Source organism: Leuresthes tenuis, unplaced genomic scaffold (genome assembly GCF_036924035.1).
Source record: "Leuresthes tenuis unplaced genomic scaffold, fLeuTen1.0.hap1 SCAF_7, whole genome shotgun sequence".
NCBI classification, from domain to species: Eukaryota; Metazoa; Chordata; class Actinopteri; order Atheriniformes; family Atherinopsidae; genus Leuresthes; species Leuresthes tenuis.
The window spans coordinates 15759237-15783956 of record NW_027325361.1 but is presented as its reverse complement, the minus strand read 5'-3'; the positions used below and the strand labels follow the sequence as shown (position 1 = coordinate 15783956).

The 24720-nt window shown below is 42.1% G+C and overlaps 1 protein-coding gene across 1 annotated transcript; it reads left to right on the top strand.

Moving 5' to 3' along the window:
• Nucleotides 1-47: 47 nt before the first annotated feature.
• cers1 (ceramide synthase 1) lies at nt 48-24701 on the top strand. The gene is made up of 7 exons (XM_072389511.1): nt 48-1306; nt 18261-18420; nt 21421-21601; nt 22189-22350; nt 22508-22655; nt 22796-22956; nt 23714-24701. Exons 1-7 carry the CDS (start codon nt 1058-1060, stop codon nt 23754-23756), a joined length of 1104 nt encoding a protein of 367 aa, XP_072245612.1. The 5' UTR covers nt 48-1057; the 3' UTR covers nt 23757-24701.
• Nucleotides 24702-24720: the final 19 nt, after the last annotated feature.

Here is a 24720-nt window from a genome sequence, read left to right as displayed (position 1 = left end):
CTTTAAGTCGTCTTTTCCGATCCTTGGTGGCTGAAGCAGAGAGTTCATAAAAAAAAGATAGCGGGCCTGTGTACGTCACGCCCCCGCCGCATTTTTTTCCGTTTTAGTTTAAACGCAGCAGAGCAGCGCTGTCCCCCTTTTCAACGCACCAGTTGATCCCCGCTGGGAGCGCAGCGCGCTTTGTCAAAAACGCAGCCGCGGACACGTTGACCAGCGACTGAGAGGAGAAGGAGGACCCGAAGCGACGCCTGTCTCTCTCCGGGAAATATTCCTTTTATTCGTCGTTTTCTTTTCGCTGGGATAACTTGTCCTTGTGCGAGATTCGCCGGTTCGTCGGGGTTCTGCTGCTCTGACTGATGAAACGACACGGAGAGGTTATATAAGGCGAATAACGGACAGCGATGAGACAGTGTGTGACAGCGTAGCGGCACAATAGTCCGTGTGGCCGGGCTTGGCGCTGGACAGGCGACAGAAACGCTATATCCCAGGCTGAAGTCGTGTATGTATGTACGCTCAGTCACATTAAAGGCTCATTCACTCAAATTGCCTGCTAGCTCGGAGGCTGTTGCCAATGCTGGTCTCCTCACTGCTGTGTGCGTTTGGTTTAACGAAGGCTAAGCGGCTAACCGAGGCGCGCTGCTGCTGCTGCTGCGGATGAGCCGCGTGCGTAGCGGAATCATGATCAAGAGGAACCTTTAGAGAACTGGTGCAAATGGCTCAGATTGACAGTGGGAACCTACTTGGTAATTGGTTAGTGTGATTATAGTATCCAACCACACAGTCGATGCGTGTGGTCAGAGCCTGGTGGGCCCTGCTATCATTCATAAAACTGCCCTGAGCGCGAGGAAGGGCCCCATGTCTTAATTTGGAAAACAAAGAATTAGGCTACTGAAGAGGGTTAAGCTGGTTAGATAACCTTGTTCTAGTCGTTTTAGTTGAGCTACCGAGCTCGCTGCCCAGTCAGTCGCTGTACCGCTGGACTCCCTGTGCTCTTGTCTCCCTGCTGGCGTCATTTCGCCCGGTTTTTACCTCTCTGTTGTTTCTACGCCGCACCGCGATGGGGAGTGACGCCGGGAGTGCCGTGCCGGTGGAAGTGGAGCCCATGCCGGGATATTTGGAACTCATTACCAGAGCTTCAACTGTCCTTATAGGCGCATGGAGAGACTGTGGCAGCTGCGGTCTGGAGCTCTCCAAACGGACTTTCCTGGATAACGCATACATTACCTGGACCGAAATCGCTCTGTTTGCCTTTTGCGCCTTTTTGTGGACGATGGTCAGGCGGGGACTGACAGAAAGTCTGTTTAAGGTGGGTGGCAATCTGCGGTTATTCTCCCATAAACCCATGTTTGATGTATTTACCCCTCTTGAATAATGGTTTTAGGAGCCTCTAATTGAGAGTCCAGCACTGCGGGCGCGTGGCCTCCGTGCCTCCATCTCTAACTGAATACACTCTGCCTGCTGGCTAGAAACGGACTGTGAGAGGCAGTGCGTATAAGACACAGGTGGAAGAGAGTGTATCACATGTCCACAAGTAATGGACTCAGTTGCAGGTTTAAGATAAAGTCAGGAGGAGATAGAGAGCTCAACCTTTCTTAGTCAGCTTAACCAACACTGTCAGAAAATATTAACCCGACTCAGTGTAACACAGCTGCTACACACAGTCTGCAGTAGGTCCTCATTTGGATGCTGTGAGTCACTCAACATGGAGGCAGGATTAAGCAGGGTAGAAAAGTAATGGATACTGTGCACATGCTCTGGACATGTACACACTTTAGGGTCTGACTGGGATTATAGAGGACTCCCAGGAAAGGAGTGTTTGACAATCAACACCCTCATCTTCCTCTGTTGGTGTGGATATGGCAGAAGAATTCTCATAGATACATGCCCTTGAGCTGCACTCTTCATTATAAAGCACAGACAACCATATTTGTTCTCTTTCTGGATGTATTCCTCTCACGTGTTCGTTTATGGTTCAGTTTGGCTGTGTAATGACCCCAACCACTTACAGAACAGGCCAGGGTTGATATCTATGAATTGTGCGCACAGAACATCGATTTCAATCATACTTTGTAAGCACCATTTTTTAATATACATCAACAAAAAAAGAATTCAGTAGAATGATATTAATATACACACGCAAAAAGCTTCCTAGAGACAATTTCTGGATCCTTTTTGATGAATTTAAATGAGTCTATCATACAAAATAGACTTACCTGCACTTCTTTTACCCATGCTTACTTTTCAGTGTTGACATAACTTAAATTGATTGATGATGCTTCTACTGAATAAGAAGAGGCTGCTTGTTTGCAGTTATTTTTTTAGGATCAGCAAGGTGTCTCAGCGCATCTGAAATGCACATCGATATCTGTTAATGTATATACATGTATGGAAACTCCACAGGCTAAAAAGCAATCTATTAGTCTCATATCTCATTCGACAGTTAAGAGACATCCAGCTTGTGGAGCCATGAGTGAACTGAGTAAAAGAGAAGACTGTGAGGGTAGAGCTTGTGGAAGAAACACCACACCAGACATCTGAAGAGCTTCAGGTTGCCTGAGAGTAGTCTGAAGTGGTGGTTTGAGCCCATATGACATGATGTACATTGAACTAAGTGGAGCTATATGGGCAAAGGCTGAGGTGGACACCACCACAGAGATAAAGACACTAAAGGACAGGGCTGTAATTTGCAAAGTCTTTCATAGATAAGGCACAGACCTTAAAAGATAATATGCTATGGACTGTTGAAACTAAAGCAGAGCTCACTGGGGATGGAATTTATTACTTTCTAAAGACAAGAAAATTAAGCCCGTAAGGACAATAACACCCCACCCACAGTAAAACACGGTGGAGGTTCTATTATGCTGTGGGAGTGCTTAGGTGCCTCTGGTACTGGAGGGGCTGAATGTGTAACATAAGTAATGAAATTAGGATTTAAAGCAAAATATGTTTACCCTGAGTCAGTGAATTCAGATTCAGGGGGGGGACTTCTGTCTTTCAGCAGGACAAACCCCCCCCCAAAAGAATGATTAAAAAGGAAAAGATGTACTGTATTTAAACTGAGCTGCAGTGAGTCCCGACCTAAATCACTTTGAAAACCTTCGGAGAGAGCTGTGCTTACAATTTATGGTGCCATTAATTCTGACCAGCACTGCGAGTCCCAGCAATGTTATCTTAAATCTTCATCTCTCTGGCAATCCAGTAAAAGTGTTTTTGAGTCAGCACCACCACCTTAACCATTTTTTATCATTAAATGTAATCCAGAAATATTCAGATTTCATCTTTTAGGTCTGATCCCAACTGAGTTGATAAATAGAGAGTAACGTGGGTGTCCTCCCACCCGCTCCCTTCTCTTTATGTCTCACCTATATATGAAGATACATTTCTCGAAAATCGGCTGAGAAACCGCTCGTGATATTAACAGTAAGCTGTAAAATCAAGCTGTTCTTCTTCAATGATTTGCCACCCATGTGAGGGGCGTGCTGCAGCCATGAAATAGAAAATTGTGGAATTTTCCGGTATCTGAGGATGTGCACTTACAGACCGGCAGCATAAAGTCTAAAAGCCGCCTGACAGCATCTCACCCCAGCGTGTCTATCAGAGACCAGACATTCAGGCTGTGCTCTGACAGATTGGCCCCATGCCCACATCTCCTATATTCTCTTCTGCCATCCAAGTGCCTGAGGACCTCCATCCTGTTCTTGTCTGCAGAGGAGGGTTCCTCTTTCTACAGATGGCCTGAATGAGGTCTGTAGCACATTATTCTGGTATCTTCGTGGGTGGGGGTGGAGTGTTCCCACATGGTGAATGCTACCTCATCCTCATCCATGTGCTAAGCCAGACGTGGCCTGAGAATGTAAAGGCTGAGGCCTCCTCGACCTTTGACTGCTTCTATGTGTATTAGCATCCATCTCACTGTCTGGATACTGTGCAGCCTGTGAAAGAAGAGATGATATTTAGGATGTAGGTTAGAATAAGACCCAGTCAGAGTGCCTTTGGTTACTCAGTGTGTGTGTACTACCACCTAGAGACCAGAGTGCTTATATTGGGTTAGGGATGGGTTGAGAGTTAGGTCAGCCATGCAGAGCTAATTCAATACGAGTATTGCTGTGCTACATCATAAAAGCTGAAGTGGATTGTCAGAGGAGAACAACATTGTTTGAGGTCTTATTTGCACAGAGCTTATACCACTGATTTGAAAGAAGGCTGGACGTAAACCACACCGCAGTGCATTTAATGACTTGTTAGTAAGAATGGATTATGTAGTTTCCACTGTTAGAGTAAATAGTGTGCTTTCTGATTTGGAGCAAAGAGAGCAGTTTAACTTACAGCAGCGACGATCACGTGTACATATACTTGAGACCGTGTAGATACTCACTGTTAACTTAAACTTAAGTGCTTGTTATTCTGTCCTTTGGTGCCCTTATGAAAATTGATGATTGAGCTGACGTTAAGAATGATTGCTGGCCCCTCTGATGGATCTTAAAGAATGCTGCCATGATTGGAGCGAGTAACTGCTTCGGTAGTTGAAAGCACACAAACCCGCTAATAATCTTTTTTTTTTAACTTCAGTTTAGCATATAAACATTTACATTGATGTAAACTGACATTTAAACTTAGTTTCTGACTTTAAAAGACTATCTGCAGCTAAATTGTGTAGAAAGAAGATCCGAGCTTGTTGCAGCTCTGCATTTTCATATAGAATGAAGCGCTACTTGCAGAAACTGCTGGTGAAGAGTTCATCTGCACAGAACTCATTTGCGGTGGGTTGAGGGATAAAAATAATTAGCTTCCTGTTTAGTTCCTAACAGTACTTGCAGACATGTTTGAAGAGTGAAAGTCGACCCACTTAAAATGCAAGACGATTCACTGTGTTCTGCATTTTCCACCGTCCAGAGTCCAGATATGAAAACAGATCAGGAGTAACTTTATGTGTTGCTCAGCTTGCTTTACTCCAACAGCTAAAACCCAGATACACACACTGTCACTGTCAATAGAGACATATATTTTACCCTGCACAGATAATGCACCCAATCACATTTAAATCCATCACATTGTCAGTCTGTTCAAGTACACTGGTTGACTTTTTATGACTTTGGATGAACATTTGATTTCATGGTGGATTGACCGTGTGCAAGGCTGTGCAAAAGCTAGGAAATGAGGTCAAGAGAGACAATTTTTGGTCCTGATCTGGAGAGTTCTATAAGCGCCAGCCTCTCTGTATTCATGTCAACCAGAAAGGGGCAAAACTGGGTTCCACATGTCACCATCAATGAGCAAGCTGTTGGGTGAGGCGAGGGCTGTGGTGGTGGGGATGGGGATCGCTCCTGTGCACGTGAGATTTTTCATCATGTTTCACATTCAGTTTGATGCATGGTCCCAGCAGCACCTATTCAGGTTAGATGAACTTGTTTATAAGCCACTTGTGTTGCACTCTCACATAAGCTGTCACCACATTCAGCCTCATCTACTGGCACTACTGACAATTTCTTTTTTTTCGTAGCGAAATGTTGAAATACTTTTCCGTGGAACGCGTACTAAGCAGCCATCTGAATGTCATACAAACAGTTACCAAGTGTAAGAGTAGCACTGCTCCTTCCTCATTTGCATTTACATTTACTCTGCACAAAAATGTTCAACGAAGCATGTGTCGCTCGTCCGTCTTTACTCTATATATGCTTGCATAATTTAACTGACGCTTCATAGGTTATGCATTGAAAAGGATGAGTGTGCTTCACTTAATGAGTGTGTAAGATGGTTTCAAATACACACAGGTGCATGTTTGCCCATGTTTAGTCAGAAATGAGCGCGTGCGCTTAGCATTCAGGAAGCCACTCCTTACTTCAACGGTAAGAGATAAGAAAGTAGACACACTTGTGTGAAAAAAAGTAGTGGAGAAAGGAGACAAAATGTCAGAACTGCAGCTCAGAGAAGAGGGGAAGGGTGGTCGAGCAGAAAGATTGAATAAAAAAAAAAAATAAGGAAGGGGAAGATACAGGAAGGAAGGATTGGAGAGGAGAAGTTGGCTGAGGGGTTGTGTACTGTATCAGGGGCCAGGCTTGCTGACTCAGCTTGCAGCAGCCAATCATTAACACAGCTGCGCACGCACGCACACACACACATCCACATGTGGGTTAAGGGACATGTGCTCTCTCACACTCACAACCAACTTCTGCTCACCTTTTAGATTTGGTCTCCAACAGCATCCGTCACACGTGCGTTTTGAAAACAACGGCTCAATGTTCAGACTTTTTCAGCGGCGGCGGGTTTATAGCTGCACTCATAAATGCCTTAACACACGCACACTAAAACACGGAGAGCAGCGGTGGGTTTGCCAGATCAGCCTTGTTGCTGGGCTTATCTCTCTGCACCGAGCTGAGTGGCACCTCATGTCCTGCTGTTGTTCTAAATATGAAAGCAGCATGAGGTTTGACAGGGTTCCTAACCACACATCCCAGATCACTTTCCACTAAGCTCCGGCTCATTGTTGCACATTAGAGCCGCACAGAGAAACCTGATACTGAATTTGTGGTTTGGTGGAAGCGATATCCATTCAGCCAAAAGTGCCCACTCAGATGAAACTTGCTTGTAGTTTTGACACTGATTGCCAACGAGTGCTATTTGTTAAGATGTTGGGCTGTTGTTGGGAGCCTCTCAACTCTCCTTTCATGACTCAGCTATCTAATTCATCATGGCGTTGCAAGCAACACGTGCAGCACTTAGGCCATCACATGACACATGATGTATTTCCTGTGTAGGCTTAATAAGCAGCACTTATGGCCTCAATAAGCTGTCTGTCCATTCACAGGATTGATCACTATGATAAATCATCAGGGCCGATGTTATACACTAATCAAGCTCAACATTAAAACTACTGACAGGTGAAACGGTTCAAATTGATCATCTCGTGTGAGTTCAGCTGTGTAACACTGGGTTTCCATATAGCTGCCTATAGAATTTAAAAGCACTAAATCTATTAGTTGATTCGTTACTGAACACAGAATAAAACGCAACTGTTAGATAAGGTAGATTCTTGACGCACTTGGTCACTTTGTTCTAAAATTGTTGCGTTTATGAACAAAGGATGATTCAGAATGCTGCACTAAATGTGTGTGTGTGTGTGTGTTTTTAAGGTAGTGGACATACGTTTCTAACAGAAAACTCCCACACAGCTCCCACCAGTCAGTTCCCTGCTAATTAACATGGACTGTGGACGCATGGAAACTCATATTCAGAGATGAAACCATGAGCTGCACTTTTGACAACTGATTGAACACAGGTAAAGCAGATGGTTTGTGTCATGTCAGAATAAAACAGAGAGTGGCTGTGGAGCCTTTAACACGGTGAATCACAGCTCAGGCAGCCATATATAAAAGCAGGATCATAAATCAGCCCTGTTTGCTGAGTGTGACAGTCAGACTCTCCTCCTGGTCAGCTGGAATGCGCCATGAGGCCTTGACCACCACAGAGCGACTTTGGCCAGCCTCTCAATCTTTTTCCTCTTCCTCTCTCATTCGTTCCTTTTCTTTTTCCTCCGGCTGCACACAGTGGGCAGGCCTTTCACTGGGCAAGAACACATTGTCACTGTAGGCTTCTCACTAGGCAGATGGCTCTGCTCTAACAAGGGCACTTTATAATAATGTGTGAGCTCTCAGTGGTCTGAGAAAACTAGTGTTCATTTACTCTGGTCTGCAGTGCGCGCTCATCATACTTCATGCATTTTTAAGTCCCGTTTGCCATGCTTGTGTGGTCAGTTTGTTCACTGAAGTTATGGGTAAGATCTAAGAGCTGAGCATTCTTGAGATGCATTTAGATTAGTTTCCTCATCCCAGTCTGCCTTTGTCTTTCTCTTTTCCTCTGTGGAAAAATACTGCAACATTCGAGTGGAATCCATTCATTCAGAGTGCACTTTGTAGACCGACTAGTTGCCTGATTTTGCCGTTGCCCTCATCTTTACTCAGAACTTGCTTCATCACACCTTTCCCTCTTTACTCTTTACTCTTGTATCTCATCCTATCCATCCTGCATAGCGAGTTAGTGCAAATTCAGAGGTTGTGAGTGGGTCTTTTAGAGGAACTCACTGACATCTGTCAGAGATTACAGCAGCAGTTCAAAAGAATAGCTAAGGTGTGAGTGAGTCAGAAGCACAACACAGACAGCCTTTCCACTCTTCAAAATCCCGCTGAGAAGTTTGTTTGCTTCATACGTCTTTTGTTAAAAGGGAAAGCGAATCATTTTAAACTGTCTTAATATATTTTACATTTTTTCGTGAGTGGTCTTAAGTTTTCTTTTTGAGAATGAATCACACTTTTTTTTGTTGTTCTTTCTTTTAACAGTTGCAGGATGATATGGTCTCACTGACTGCACACACAGGTCTGTGGTCCTGCTGTGAGGCTACATCACTCAGCTTCCTGCTCCTCACTGCTGAAATCACTATTTTTTTAACTCACTTAGAATGATAAGGCTTCTGCAACATGAGCTAAGCTTCTGGAACTTTGGTGTTTTGTGAAAATTTGGCTCTGTTTAGCACACAAGCAGAAGTTAGTGGTTGTTATGTCACGTGGAAAAGCTAAATGATGCTGTTAAGGAAAATCAGGTCAGCGTAATCAGAGGTGGTTATTTGGCATTTCTTGAGAACTGTCATTATCTCTCTTTTTTTAACCTTTTTGGGTACTTTTGCACTTCCCAATTCACCTTGCATGAATCGAGAGATGTGCAGTTCTTTAAGATTAAACACTATGGAGGACAGATTCTCAGCCAGCTCAGTTTGATGTTCAGCCACATACTTATTTCCAGATGTGTGGAGGAACCCCGATTTGTCTGAATTGAATAAAACACCAACAATTTTGCTTTTCTGTGTGTCATCACACTCCACATTTGTTTTCAGATTCTGTTTATTCCAACAAATAAAAAAAGTCGGCATCAGTTCACCCACTTTGAACGTGTCATTACAGAACAATTACATGACTGAAATATGCGGACCACTTTAGTCAAATAGTCATAAAGTAACTACCGGTACACAAAGAAAAGTAGTATGATTTTTTGTTTTTCCAGCAGCGCGCATTCTTCTTCATGTGTATGCGTGTTTTCAAACAGATTTGAAATCTCTGCGACTCATTAGCATCATTAGATTGTTTCAATTCTTGCTCGTAGGTTGTGTGTTGGAGCTGCCGGTGATAGGGAGCACCCTACCAGCCTCGTCGTATCAGAGATGTTCAGAGTGGTTCAGGTCTTTAAACACCCGTTCCTCCTGCATCCAAAAACAGGAGCTGAGTGTCAGCGTACGGTCTAACATATATCCCAGTTGCCCGTGCTGTTATTAGAAAAATAATCAACATGACGTAGTCTCTAAGTGATATTTTGCCCATTCAGTAAGACTCGTCCGCAGTAAATCAGGCCTCATTCTCACTGTGTTCTGTTTTATGAATTACAGCCATATGGCTTCCAGGTTTCAGCTTGAACAGAGCCAAACAAATGTCCATGTAAATTCACACCACTTTGCGATTCACGTGCAACATGACACACCTGCTTTGCATAAATCATAACATTTTAAGGCGAAGGGCTGGGATGCAGGATGTGCCGTCTCTTGTTGTGTCGCGCGACTCCAAATAAACTCTCCACAGAGGCAGTATGTTATGCTTTACACACCGTGGTAGTCATCTGACACAAATAAAAATCATGTGAGCAAAGATCACACACTTGATGTTCTTGCAAAGTGAAAGAAAATAACGACTGTATGTCATTCATTTGCTTCAGCGTGTCTGTGCTGCTGTACAGTATTTCCTGGAGGAAGATGGCTCTGCATCCAAAAGGTGATTTTAACACCTAGTTAAAATAGCTTTGCTTGTATTGCCCTTAACTTTTCACAACCAGTGTTGTGCTTATTAAATACTTTACACCTTACAGACTGCTCTGCGGTACAGTGTGTTAATACAGGATGTTCACGAGAAATGAGAGAAATTCTTTTTTTTACTTGACCAGAGAACTTACTTGATATAAGACGGGCTGCGACACTAATATAGTACTTGTTTGAAAAACTGTGGCGGATAAGTGTCAGTGTCATTAAGTAATCGCTTCACTTCATCATCCCTGCGCCCTTAAAAGTTGGGACACTGGAAGATTTAAATAAAAACAAATATGTAATGATTTGCAAACTATTTGCAAACACTTTATTTAACTATTTTTTCTTCATTGTAGCACAAAGACAATTATCAAAGGTTAACAAAGAGAAATGTATTATTTTTTTCTTTTAAATTTACAGTGTGCTTACTTTGAATATGATAAAAATGTCTTTTTTTAAACAACACTAAAGTTGTTTTCTCATAATTGCTTCGACATGTGACTTAAGCTGCTTAAAGCCTCTTTGAACTTTTTTTTTGTTGTAGTTTTAATAAAACCCAAAACATTTATATTTTTCTAGTGGATGACAGATCTGAAGTGAATACAGGATAGTTTCTCACCCAAACTCTTACTAAGGAGCCATGCTGTTATTCAGAGTGTGGTTTGGCATTGTCTTGTTGAAATAAGAAATGTTTACCCTGAAAAACAAGTCATAGTCGCACATGTTGCTCCAAAACCCTCAGCATTAATAATATCACAGATGTTTAAATGACCTGTTCCATCTGCACTAATAGTAATTATAATAGCTAACACAGATGCTAGCGTTTGAATTGTGTATTGATAGCAACCTCTGTGTGATTTAGCGTGTGGGATGCGGCACCCATGATTTCTAAAATTAATGAATTAATCAGACATGGGGACAGTTCTCACTTCGCTCCAGTCCATCTTAAATGAGCTTTGGGCTAAAAAAAAAAGGCATCAGTGTTAATTAACACTGTTTGAATGTAGTAATCGTTTCACAGTGAAGTTTTAAATTGCAGAGAAGTCTTTTCGGAAATCTTCCTGAGCCTTTTCAGTGATTTCCACTATGTCTGCTCTTAAAGCAGTGTCTGGAGGCCCAGAGATCATTTAATTAAGGATTTCAGCCTTGCCTCTTCCTGTACCTTAAGAGATGCCTCAAGATTGTCCGAACCTTGTAGTGATATTATGTACTGTGAATTAAAAAATCTCCTTTTAAAAGTTTCATTAACAAATAGTATTCTTCAATTCTTATACAATATATCCACACAGTATTTACCGCACCTCATCTTTACTCTTGAAGTACTCTTGTACTCAACCACATTGCCAATATGATTAATAAACCCAATTAATTGTGAGATGTTCAATCAGATTTTTCTCGTTTCTTGTGACTCCACTTTTTTAGGACATACTGCTGAAACAGGTACAATCTTGACTCAAAGGAAAGTCTTTAGTTGTGCTGAGTCTGCAACTTTGAGCTAATTAAGGGATTTTAATTGAGTAACGGTGATGTTTTAGCAACCTTAATTCAAAAAATGATTAATCAAGCTATTCAAAAGCCCATTCAGAAATCTTTCCATGTCGTCTGGAAATGTAGTCAGACTTTTGAGATCCAATATCATCACGGAGGCAGTGATTTTGCTCAGTGGCGTGAGATGTCTGTCATGCGACAGCAGCAATGTCGTAAGATTTTAAAAATATAATTTCCGTGCTGGAGTTACAGCCTACTACAGCCACATGTCAGTCATACATTGGGCTCTTTCTGGTGCGTATAGCACTCAATCATCATGTTAATGTTCAACTTCCTTGTTCTAATCATGTGTTTTTATTCAAATCAAGCCTAAATGTTCAGCACCTCTGTAAGCAGTTAAACAGCAGCTTTAAGACAAAGATCATCACTTGCTGTTTGATGCTGCATTCTTCCAGATGTGCGTCATAACTTAAGTACAGTTAATTGCACTGTTGACTCTTATGGGGTCGGAAGAACTGATGTCAACATAACCAAGGCTGATTTTTACTCTAGCGAACTTCACTTCTTATTTCAGATTTGACTCATCAGGCTGATAATGACAAACGGACCGAAGTTAATCGCAAATCGCGTCCAACAGTCAAAGGTTTGATGCATTCATGTGCATGGAAAAAAAGCTCTTAAATTGAGCAGAAAAACATCATCGTAAGGGGATAATTGTGATGAGTGAAGAGTTTTCTTTTAACCCAATTTTATCCGAAGACTCTATACAGACTATAAACCTCCACTACATGACATAGAATTAATCATTTTCAGTGAAGGGACCAATATCAGGGTTACTCAGCAAATGTTTTGCCTTTTCTCTCTGCATTGTCAGAATTAACCAAAGCAAACTCATCACAAATTGTACAAAGCAAGACTTCATCCAGTTAGTTCAGCCACTGCTGTACAGATACTGTACATGCAATATATTTAAGTGGGCTTTAAAACATTTGGTTTCCCTGCTCTTGCTGGCACGTGTCAGGAGTGCAGGCTGTTTCTGTATGCGCCTATGTGCATGTCTTCCTCTCAGAGCGATTAATTATTGAGCGAGTCACAGTATCCTCACCAAGTCATTCACATTCCTCTTGAGTCATGGTAAGCTGATTTATCAGAGGCCCTTACAGGATTGCTCCCATTTCTTTTTATTTAGGGACATACAAATTAACAGCTGACTCATGTCCCAGCATGCACCACAACATAAGAGAAGAGCTTCAAGTGAGTAGGCAGGAAGTGGAAGTGAGGAAATCAGAAAAAGCTGCTGTTATTCAGTCATTTGCGAGCCAGTGAGTTTCGCTAGAAGAGATAAGGGGGTATCACACACAACAAAGGTGCCTTGGCTGGAGGCGAATTCTGTCTTTGTGGCATGCACTGTAATCCCACAGTTTTAAAACGGCGATGCAACTTCACTTCTTCATTACTGCTACTTTTATTGTCGCTGTCTCGCATTAAAAGCCTTCCTCTTCCTCCTAAATAAACCCTAATGAACCACTGCTGTTAATGCAGGCCGACTCCTACTGCGGCCCCGAGGTGATGGCACAAAACACAACAAGAAACCCCCAGAAAACACAGCATTTCACCAAACGCAATAACATTTTAGAAGTCACAATTCACAAAACACTACATTTTAGACAATGCATTTGAAAGAAAAAATGTACAAAATACAACAAAAATACATTTCACAAAACAAAGACAAAAACACAATATTCTGCTCCTGATATTCACGTTGATGTGTGTGATTGTGAGAAATAAGAAAAAGCTTTGTATATAGATATAGTGTGTATATATATATATATATATATACTATATAGTGTTTGTGCAAGTGGGTCAACACCTTGTAGTAAATAGATATGGTTAAAAGGGGCTAAATAAAGAGAGGAGCATGCGTTACTTACAGTAGCCTACAATGAAGAAAAATCAAAATCTTTCTTGCAATGTTTTCTGAAATGTTTTATTTAATTGTTTTATGTTCTCCAATTTTTCTATCCAATTTTTTTTTTTTGTGTGTGTTTTGTTTGTGTATCTACATCCGCAAAAACAGTTACAATTAGGGACAAGGAAGCACGAGGCACCGCTCGGTTTGGTTGGAGTACCAAACAAATTGAAAGAGAGAAGTGTTAAAAAAAGAAAAAAAGCAGCCTCAACGCAGTGGACTGGTCTGATAAGGAGCTTCAGGCAGCAAGTGCTTGTTGAATTGAGCCTAACTAACCCATGAGCTTTATCCCCCGTTGCAGCTGTCCACTCGTTACTTTGTTAAGAACAAGAGGTGGGGGTAGTGAGATCATTCCCCCTTTACAAAGGCAGATAATCTGTATTTAGTGAGGTCGATTGAAGTGAAGTAAAAAGGGGATTTTTGGTGAAGAGAGAAAATGGCGTCATAATGTCAAACACACCAGAAAGTTCTTCAAGACACTTAAGATGGGATTGTAGCATTTGTTACAGACTGTATAAACCAGATAAATATGCTATATTTACCCACACAACTCTGGCCATCCACAGGATTAGCCTTTGCAAATCCTATTTGCCCTCTGCCCGGAAGAAGAGAACAGAGGGCATCTGTGACAGAATTGGGTTTAAAGGTCACACTGAGGGAGCCAGGGTGATATCAGCCTCTCCAAGAGAAATCAAGGCTAGACAGAGCCAAAGGAATGAAAGAGGGTGAATGAGAGAGCGAGAGCCTGATTGAACGGATATGCACATGAGCCAGAATCCTGACTCACTGGCCCAGTTTATCTTCTTATGCAACACAGTCCATTCACCCGTCCGCCTCTCTCATCACTTGCTTCTGGGGTGTGCAGAAGGAGGGAAGTTGAGAACTTGTAGAGTGAAGGGGCAACAGTGGGGTGCAGCTGCACAAAATCAGGGTAAGACAGAGGAACGAGGAGAAAGGCCGATGAGGAAGATCTAGAGTGGAAAGAAAATTGATTTTTTTTTAGCCACACTGAAGGGGTTTGCCAGCATCCCTGCGTGGTTGCTAAGGGAACCTTTTATTTGTCACCAAGTCTTTCACAATGGCTCTTTGTCTTTCATATACAACCAGCTTATGCAATTTCTGCAACTTTTCCATTTCCTTTTCCTCTCCTGTTTTACAACTCAGTCTCTCTTTAGCTGGAGAAAGAGGCAGAAAGGCCAGAGAAATGAAAGCCAAAGATGCCTCGAGCAAGAGGACAAGTTCAGCCAGTGTGTCTGTCAGACAGAGAGAGACAAAGAGAGGGGAGAGCTGTTGAATGGGTGTAGGTCCAGGTTGAGTGTAATTCAAGGCCTTATCGTTCATCTTACTGAGGACAAGTGGACTATCTCAGTGTCCTTGACCCAGTATGCACCTGCTCTGTATGCCAAAGACTAAAGGGTCATAGATAGTGTGGGTGCATATCACCCAAAGAGATGGTGGGTTGGGTGGCACACAGAGAAAAAGCAACGGACTCACTGGCAGGCTGTTATGTAATCTCTCAGAATCTGCATTTGAAACAAAGATTTAGTTCCTGCTGTGTGGTTTTGGTTGCTGAAAGGCTGGCACCACTATACTGAGAGCCCACTTCTTTCCATGCAACTCAGGAGGAGAGAAGCATCACATTCATTTTACCTTCCAAGTACTTTCTAAAAAACACCAAAACTAAAGAAAACGAATAATGTTCAGCACGCTTACGTTGCCTAGTGATATTGCCAAAAGCCAGTTGTCCAACTAATGTACCGTCAACAGAAATATACCATATTAACTGCAAATACAGGACAGGTACACGGCACAGCCTATTTTCAAACCCAGCCCATGCTCAGATGCCTCGTCACAAACCCCAATACTAACCATGTAATCTTGGTATCTATAACAACCAAGCGCATAAAGCTAACCAAGTAGTTTCAGCGCATAAAGCTAACCAAGTAGTTTCAGCACATAAAGCTAACCAAGTAGTTTCAGTGAAAACTAACTTAGTTTAACCTAAAACTGCTTAAACCTAGCCCAGTAGTTTTAATGCCTAAACATAACCAAACAGCAATTAGAAAATAATTGTGATTTCTTTATTGGTGGTCATGTGACAGAGTTCTCCACCACCTCTCCTTATATGGACTTTGCTTGTCATCAAAAGTTCTCTCACAGCCAGATTCAGATGTAGACATGACACTACAGAAGTCCTCAAGGTGGCATCAAAGATTCCCCAACAAACTCAGTATGTGATGGACACTGGAGCTGTAAAAAGAAATGGACCAGCACTGATAGTGATTAACAGGTAAAATATGAACTGCAGAGTCATTGTTGGTGTTCACATGTATCAGCCTTTGGGAGTGTGGGTAGGCTCATGCGCTCGAGAGGGGGTTACTTGTTGTGTGTGTGTGTCTGTGTTTTGGGGATTGGGGGGGGGGGGGGGCTGTGTGCTGACAGCTGGCTTCTATAAATAAATGTCACAGGCAGGGGTGGACAAAAGGGTGGAGGGAGAGAAGGAATGAAAGAGCTAAGAGGAGAAGGGCGGGGGGGGGTCGTTGTACGGGGAGCATTGGGAGGAGACAGATGGAAGGGCTGATAGAGGGAGAATGATACAGATGTACTCAGAGACTTAAAAGAATGTGATGAGTGTCCGGCACTGCACTGCGATTCGGTTAGAACCACATGCCAACTCTGTCTCAGCCAATCAGCTGCCTTGGCTGGGATCACGTGTCTCCTGCATTTTGGATATCTCTCTCTCTATGTATGTATCACGACTGAGGACCACAAAGTCTGTTACTGTTACAGTTTATCTCACATCTGTGTTGCCCTGTCAGCTTCCTTCCCTGTCTTGTTTTGACTCTCTTGTGTGACGCCAACACTCCACCAGTTTCACAAAACAGCACAAAATGAGAGGTGGGGGGGGGGGGGTAAGAATAAACAAAGAACGGGATGCAGAAAGTAAATAACGTTGAGAAACTGCTAAAAGACAGGATTAAACTTCTTGTTCTTTAATCACTCAAAAACTTTAAGCAGAAACAGAATGAATCTCTTTCCAAGCCGTAGCAACTCTCACTCCATGAATTTATCATGTAGGTGCTCACTGAGGCTGGTCGCTTCAGGCCAAGCAGCTTGGTAACAACTGATTGGGAGGCACTGTATCACTGACACAGGTGACTTTCACCTTGCAGCCTCCAGTTACACTGCCACAATTTACCACACTGGTGTGTGTGTGTGAATGAGTAACTCTGTATAAGAGGCAGTAAGCCGGGTTTGGTTTCCTGTCTTGATGCAACTTTGAAACCCTGAACTCCTGCCTGCCTCTAAACCTGATGTACCTCTTGTATATTTATTATTTTCTATCTGCCTGTGTCTCCTTTACATGTTCGCCTTCTGAATTTCCTTGATTGTTTAGTTTGGCTGTTTGTGCTATGTAAACTACTTAATCTAAGAGGTTGTGTTATTACCACTGTAATCAGGCTCCATCAGGGTTTGAGAAGCCCTCTGTTTGACTTCCCTTTTTTCTACTTTCATAGCAAACCATAACCAGACACGAAAAACACATTTCTGCTGCTGCATGCTACTTCACATCCTGAAGTAGCTCTCTGATGACGTGTGCCTGTGAGAAACCAACCCACAGAGACAAAGAGAATTAATGTTTCGGTATCTTTGAGCATGTGCAACAGTCTCTGCCATCCAAAAAGGACATCTAGAGTACCTGGGACCACACATCTAAAAATCATCTAAACTCTGGCTGTAGCAAAAACACATAAATTAGATTAGATTGTATGTGTATGGTGCCATTTCACTTATGCTCACGACTTACAAATTGAGATGTAACTACAGCAGAATGTACTCCTTATATACAGGTTAGAGTTTGACTGAGAAGAGAATATGATGGAGTCGCGGTCACCACTGTATTTCACAAACTAGTATCTTGCCCAAGGACACTTCAAAATGCAATCCGGGGAAGTTGTTTTAAAGAGTAGAGGATGTTGTATCCTAAAACCATGCACTCTAATTTCCAGCTATAGCAACAAAAGATTTTGAATCTGCCATAGTTTCATAGTGTTTCGGTTCTCGTGTTGTCTTTGTTTAGGAATTTCTTCTGTGCACTGTCTCTGCTTTGTTTACTTTTTTATAGACATGGAAAGTCCACTTTTTGTATAAAGATACAACACACACAGTCCTCTTGAACACTTGGCTTCATCCATCATGTGTTCCGAGTGGCCAAAATCCAAGCATTTGATGGTATATTTTATACCCTTCATATGATGTAGACAAAATCATAGAGAAAAAAAAAATGTTTTAAATAGTTGCTGTCCTAAGAAAAATGAACGCCGTCGGACTCGAGGGTTTGGCGATAAATTATACATTTCTAAAGATCATAAAGTTCAGTTTCAATTTAGAGGGGTGCTGATTCAGCTTTTTGGTCATTTCCAAGGCAGGATTCCAATAAAAATGAGTTGTGTTCCTGTTATTTTGTCCATCCCTTTTATATAAATCAGGATAGATTTTGGAAACACCTCTCAGTTCTGTAAAACAAAAAATAAAAACCGAGCTCTGTATCCCTTGTGAGGCAGATTGCATCCGACTGCTTAAGATTAATATTAAACTATCATCTAAGTGAATAATGTTTGAGCCTTTAAGGAACCGTATCAAACACACAGTTTTCTCAGAATTTGCAGAATGACACAAGTCAAAAGCAATCTGTGGGAAAGATACAAGCAACAGCCAAATGATTTCATCATCTCAGCAGCCACAAAGTGCAGGAAGAGACTGTGGACAGTGTTGCTCGTAATGTATAATGTGCTTTGTTGTGCATACTTAATTCACAGTAATGTAAAAGAAAGGCATGAATCAGTCATAATGCAGATGTCTCCCAGCCATTCTGTTAGCTGCATTTAGATGTCTCTAAATCAGCTCTGAGTGAGACTTCCTCCTTTCTATCTGACTGTTGCTGTGTCTGCTCTGTCTCTGCAGCCTCTAGCACAGTCGTCCAGGCTGCTGCCCAAAGATGCTGCCAAGATGCCGGAGAGCGCGTGGAAGCTGGTCTTCTACACCATGTCGTGGTCCTACAGCACCTACTTGCTCTTCTTCACTTCCTACCCCTTCTTCCACGACCCGCCCTCAGTCTTCTACAGTAAGACACGCACCAGTGAACATCTCTTTTCTGGGTCTCACCTCATTTGTGTCGCAATAAAAGATGCTGCAACAACTCAACTAATCCAAATGTCATTTAGGGCTAAAAGGCAAAATGCAGCCAATTTATTGGAAGCTAACTATGTTAGAAATATAGTGGCCTTAGAAAAAGTCTGCCTAGTCTGTCAGAGCAGATATAAAACAGCAAATATCAGCTCTTCTGAGACTGTGGGGGTAAAGTAAGGCTTTGAGTGTTCAAATAGGCAAATATATCTCACAGTGCATACAGGATATGCAGCTGGGTGCCTCAAGTATATTCTGAGCCTTAAAGAGATCTCACTTCCTGTTTACTGGAATGTGGTCAGTGATGCATTTTTTTTTCCATACACAACATTAATAGAAGTTGTAAGTTACAGTTAATTTCCTTATGTATATATTTTACTACAGAACATTATTCAATTCTGCAGCGACATTTATAACAAATTATCTGCATAATCGTTCCTAATGGAGGCCAGAGTCATAACTGTTGCGATGCTTATCACTACAAGACTAATGGAGGATGGAGGCTCTGGGAATTTCACAAACAATCCGGTGATGTCTTTCACAGCCTCTCAGCCTCTTCCGACAGACAATGAGGTGTCAGTGCTCCTGAGTGAAGCTTACAAAGGCCAGCTGACAGCGCCTGGTTCTTCATTAATCGTTGCTTCACCTCTAATAGCTGTCAGTATGAGACATGTAGAGGAGAAAAGTAATGGGGTCGGACTGTTAGTGAGAGGAAAAAACAACAGAGAAGCAGAGGTGTGAGGCTACAAAGAAGAAAAACTGGAAAATTTGTCTTCTTTGAAAGTGAAATTTGAAAGTCACAGAATTACCGAGGGGTATTATATCTGATATTATATCTGTATCTCAAAGCGGGGAAAAAATGTAAAGTCTCCAGTAGAGAAACTTCACCTGCCTTGGCTTAGCAGCGTTTCTGCTGGGAACCATCTGTCAGGCCTCTTCTCAATGTTTAATGGCGGAAGGTCCAATCAATAAACATTACAAGAAACCTGAACGAAACCCCATTTCACTGGAGACAAATCTTGCTCAAACGTTGGAGTAGAAAGTTTCCGTCTGACATCCGATAGGTTTCCGAGACATGAGCCGACCCACCAGCCCCAACATGCATTTAGTTGTTTTTCTTTAGAAACACTACCTAATGCTATTGAGGGTAAACCTGATCCCTCCAGCTTCCTCGAATGCTAACTACCCCAGCTGACTCCTCTCATCTGGTATTCCCCCACAGAAGTTACTGTATATAGATCACTGTCTGTTGTTGCTATATATACTGTGTTTATGTTCAAATGAAATGTCTTTCATTTAAAGTGTGACCAAAACTGACAAATGAATACAACTCAAACAATATTGAATATTACTAAGTAAAGTTTTTGGGTGTTCTTTAAAAAAACAACTTAAAGATTTAAAAGCTTGAACCATTTAATTCATTTCGTTGGGGTTTTGAGTTGAATAGAAATCAGATTTTTAAATCAACGAAATGTTAGTTTAACCTCCAGCCTTTACAGAAAGGATGAGGCTGCCTGAGTTCAGCTCAACGACAGCAATGCATCCACATCTCCTGGTTGTAATAGTTGTTCACAGTGATCGAGATCTTGACTTGAGACACTTTACCGCTGTCTTTTTCAACAAAGGCCTAAGTTGTTTTTCAAACTTCAGTCTGATCTTGCAAGATATAATGCTACAGCCCAGTAGATCACATTTGGCAGGGACAAACAACCACCTCCACCACTTACGCTCGCACTCAGAAGGGGTGAATCTGAAGTAAACGGGTTTGTTTACTGCTGTGTGACATCTGTGATTAAAATGCCTCCTCTTGCTCAATGTACAAGCAACTGTGCAAGGTCCTGACTTACAAACAAGAAAACAGATAACAACGAGGAATATGAGGAAGGTATCAAAGGGTACAAGCTTCTGCTTAAGGCTCCTCACTTCTCTTTATCATTTTCGGGTTTTTTTTTTTTTGCAAATGCAAGATTTTACAACCTTGTGAGTTAAGAAAACAACCAAAATTATTTGGAAATTGTAGATGTTGCTCCCAAAGCTGTGCACATCGTTCAGCATTAAAAATGAGGATGTCCATACCAAAAAAGCTTTTCCACAGCGTCTAAGTGATTCTGTGACTTTTAATGGGAATTCTGCTCTGTTTCTGATTGAATCCCTTAACTCTTTAAGACTTTATGTGAAGGAATATTACCTATGCAGCTTTTTTCAGTGCGGCGGGCCCCGTCTATCTTTGCTTCTGAAAGACTCGACGTCAGGTTTTTTTTAACAGTGTTGATGGTATTCAGTACAAAGCCTTTGTATACATGTTTTTTTTTTAAATGATACAATTATCAGTTTCAACATTTGTACAACATTCAGTTAGACGTAGAGTTGAACTGATCTGCAAATGATTATTTTATGATAATGAATTTTATTTACATTTTTTACAGCACTCTTCATTTTTGGAAACGTGATTGATCTGATTTTGACCCGTATCAGCCTAAAAATGCAGTGTTTTGTCTGATCTGACGGCAGACATGCATGAAGTGGAGGTTTTAATGGGAATTTTGGCCATGCAAACAGTGATGTCATGTTGCTGCCACCTACAGACACACTGTCTGGGAATTTATTGATAGTTGCTCAGCTACAACATATTGTGAAACACTTTTGCCACATGATCCTTGCATTTTAATTCAGCACCTTGTGATTAATAAAAAGATATTGATTTACATACATATGTATATTGATACTTTTCTAAGGACAATTAAGTAGCAACATTGTGTGTGGCAATGACTCCAGAACTAATATAGCTCCTGGCTGATGACCTAAAAGTAGGACTGATCTTTTATGTGTTTTGAGAAGTTCTGCCTATAAAGAAAGATGAACACAGCCTTCTTACAGCAACAGGACACAAGAGCTGAAATTTCATCTCCCCTTCTCTGTGTCTTTCCTGCTGCTTCAGACTGGAAGAGTGGTATGACAGTGCCTACTGACATCGCTTTGGCCTACCTGATCCAAGGCAGCTTCTATGGCCACTCCATCTATGCCACAGTTAACATGGATGCATGGAGGAAGGACTCTGCTGTTATGGTGGTGCACCACATTATCACACTGGCCCTCATCAGCTTCTCCTACGCTTTCAGGTACTGTTGTCTGGCGTGAGGTCCAGCTGTTAATAAAGATTCTCAGCACTTATGGTTCACAGTAATCCGGGTTGACATGACTGCTGTGTGTGATCACGTGTGTTGTCATCATTGCAAATGATGAATACAGCAGAATTACACTTGCTTTGTGGATTATTGAACTTTTAAAAGAAAAGCAGAACTGAAACTTTTATAGCTGCTTCGTTGTTTATTTTCCTGGCCGATGCACAATTTCAGTTCTATTTCTGTAATTAACCCATAAGGACCCATGGTGACACAGGTGTCACAAATGATTGAAACTAAAACAAAGTTACCAAAATGGGCAATTCATTTCTATAAATGTGATCTATGTGGTCCATTTGGTCCAATCTTTATTCTCATTTTTCATTTAAGGAAAAAGGGGTCTGGGTTCTTATGGGTTAAATAAGAATAAAATGAATGGTCCTTTCCTTATAAAGGAAACAGCATCACATCTTGCCTTTGTCTTTGCTGTTTGTACAGACTGTGAATATCGTTCACAATTAAGAGTTGTACAAGGAAAATTACAGGGACTAGAAGTAAGTGGAAACACACACTCTTTCTTTCAGATACCACAACGTAGGCATTCTGGTGTTATTCCTGCACGACATCAATGACATCCAGCTGGAGTTCACCAAGCTCAACGTCTACCTGAAGTCCAGAGGAGGGGGCTATCACCTGCTCAACGACGTGCTGTCCAACATGGGCTCCGTCAGCTTTAGCATCTCTTGGTAAAAACTCATTTTCTGTCTCTCCACCGTAAAATGTTTTGCCGCGTTGAGATCGCCATCATTTTGTTGTCTGTTTCTTATTCAGTCAGGATGAACATTTAACGTACCACGTTTCAATTTTTGCCACATATTGTGTTCCTGTCTTCATGTCTCTCAGGTTCTGGTTCCGTCTCTACTGGTTCCCTCTCAAAGTATTGTATGCCACGTGTGTGTCCAGCATCCAGTCTGTCCCCAACATCCCTTTCTACTTCTTCTTCAACGCTCTTCTCTTCGCCTTGCTGCTCATGAACATCTACTGGTTCTTGGTGAGGATTCTGCTGTTTTTTTTTGTTTTCTTTTTCTGTTATTCCAACCCAGGGGGCATTTCCTGTCTTTGTGTAAGTTCCCACACCAACAGCACTGTCTGATCTGTCTGTGTCCTGTTCTGCTCCCCTGCTTTGTGTAGTTTATTGTGATGTTCGTAGTAAAGGTGCTAAAGGTGAAGGAGGTGAACGATGTTCGGGAGTACGAGGACGAGGACGGCAGCAAGGCAGCAGCAGAGCTGCTCAGAGCGCCTCGGGCAGAAAACAACGATGATGATGCTGGACATCACAACTCTGCCCAAGGGTGAGCGGCACCTTCCTTTTACTCTGACAGGGGTGAAAAATGAATCCGTCAATTTGCAGTTTTGTTCCTGTCTCCACCACATTCTGCACTTTGTTTTACCTGAAATCACAACCCACTCCAGTAAAATAAGCCCGAGTGCATCCATTCACTAGCTTCAAGTGTGTAGCTACTTTGAAAGAAGCCACGGTAACACACCGAGCCTCCTTCTAATTTGTCGATCATTCATAAAAATGAAAATGCTGACTATAACCAAAGCATTTCTGTTTTTATCAGCTAAGATGCCTTTAATCTCTCACGTGCATCTCTGTCTTCTGCTGTTGAGGTCATGTAGTCTCTGACCTCTGCAGATTTGAAGACCCTTAAACCCTTTGTGGCTTATAGACTCGGGCCCTGTCACTCTCTCAGATTCCTAAATGTCACAGTTTGATAAAGTTAATAGATGTGATGGCTCCAGAGGGTTCAGAGTCTGTTCCTGCCAGGGCTTTGTCCCCTCTTAAAAAGCAGGTGTAGATGCAAAATAAGCAAATCTCCCTCTGACTTTGTATAACCTGCAGCACGCACACGCAGATAGGATCAAAATCAGCCTCAGTCCGTATGGAGAGGTGATTATGTGGCAGCCCCTTATCTGCGCAGCCTTGAACACATGTGATATCCTCTTTTGCCAAATGTGTCACTTCTGCTCATCACCCCACCTGGCAGGCTCGTTTCCCTCCCTCCCACAGTCTTTCTTATCCCTTCTGCGTCTCCTTCTTTGCAGGAAGCACGTGCAGAACGGGGTTACCAAGGAGAAGTATCTATAACAGGCTCTCCGTCGCCACCACCTGGCACGAGGCTACAAGTACACACGACACAACACGCCCTCCTCGGACAGCGCATGTTCAAAACGTGGCCGTGGGGGGAAGAGCGCCACAAAAAGAAAAGGAAGGGAAATGTAGGGGTGCAGGAAGTTGTGATATTTTTTCATTTGTTTTAGAACATTTCATCACCATCCGATTGGTTTCAGTTTTCTTATATTAGAACACTGTGAATGTTATCTCTGCTGACTTTTCGTCTTACCATCGGGAACGAAACATTTCATAGATTTAGTAAAAAAAACAAACCCATTTAAGTAAGAGTTGGACTTTGACCGTCATGATGTCAAAACCAAGACTTCAACCTTAACAACAACACGGCTAGGAAAACTCTAGACCTGTACTGGTTCTGTTAGAGTGATCCGGTGAACAAGCAACAATTAATCGTATTGGGCCGATTTGTTGATTTGTTCTTCCCTTCCCCTTCTTAAACCTCCGTCCATCCTCTCTGGTTTAAGATGAGGTGAAGAGGTTTAAAACAACCTGTGACCATTAGTTTAAACTGATAAGTGCATGAAGGCGTGAAAGCAGCCTTAGAAAAAAAATAATTGTAAAAAAATCTGACTTTCTTGTACTGCTGATCCACACAAACTTGGCATTCCTGTCGCATTTTTTTCCGTCATTCTCAGTGTGTTGCAAAGCATCTGTTGCTGCACTGACATGAAGGCATACAAGCTGACTGCTGGTTTAATGACAGCAAATAGCTAGAATTGATTGACTGGGTTCCAATGTCATCCTCATGATTTAATTTGTTTAAAGAAGCTTCACAGGCGGTGGCGGCTGTTGGCTTCACAGACAGGCGAAACCTTTACCCAGGACCTGTGTGAAGACAAAAAAAAAAAAAAATCGGTTATGATGAAAACAGTATGTATGCACACGTTATGGTATTCAGGAGTGCATGACGCCGGAATGA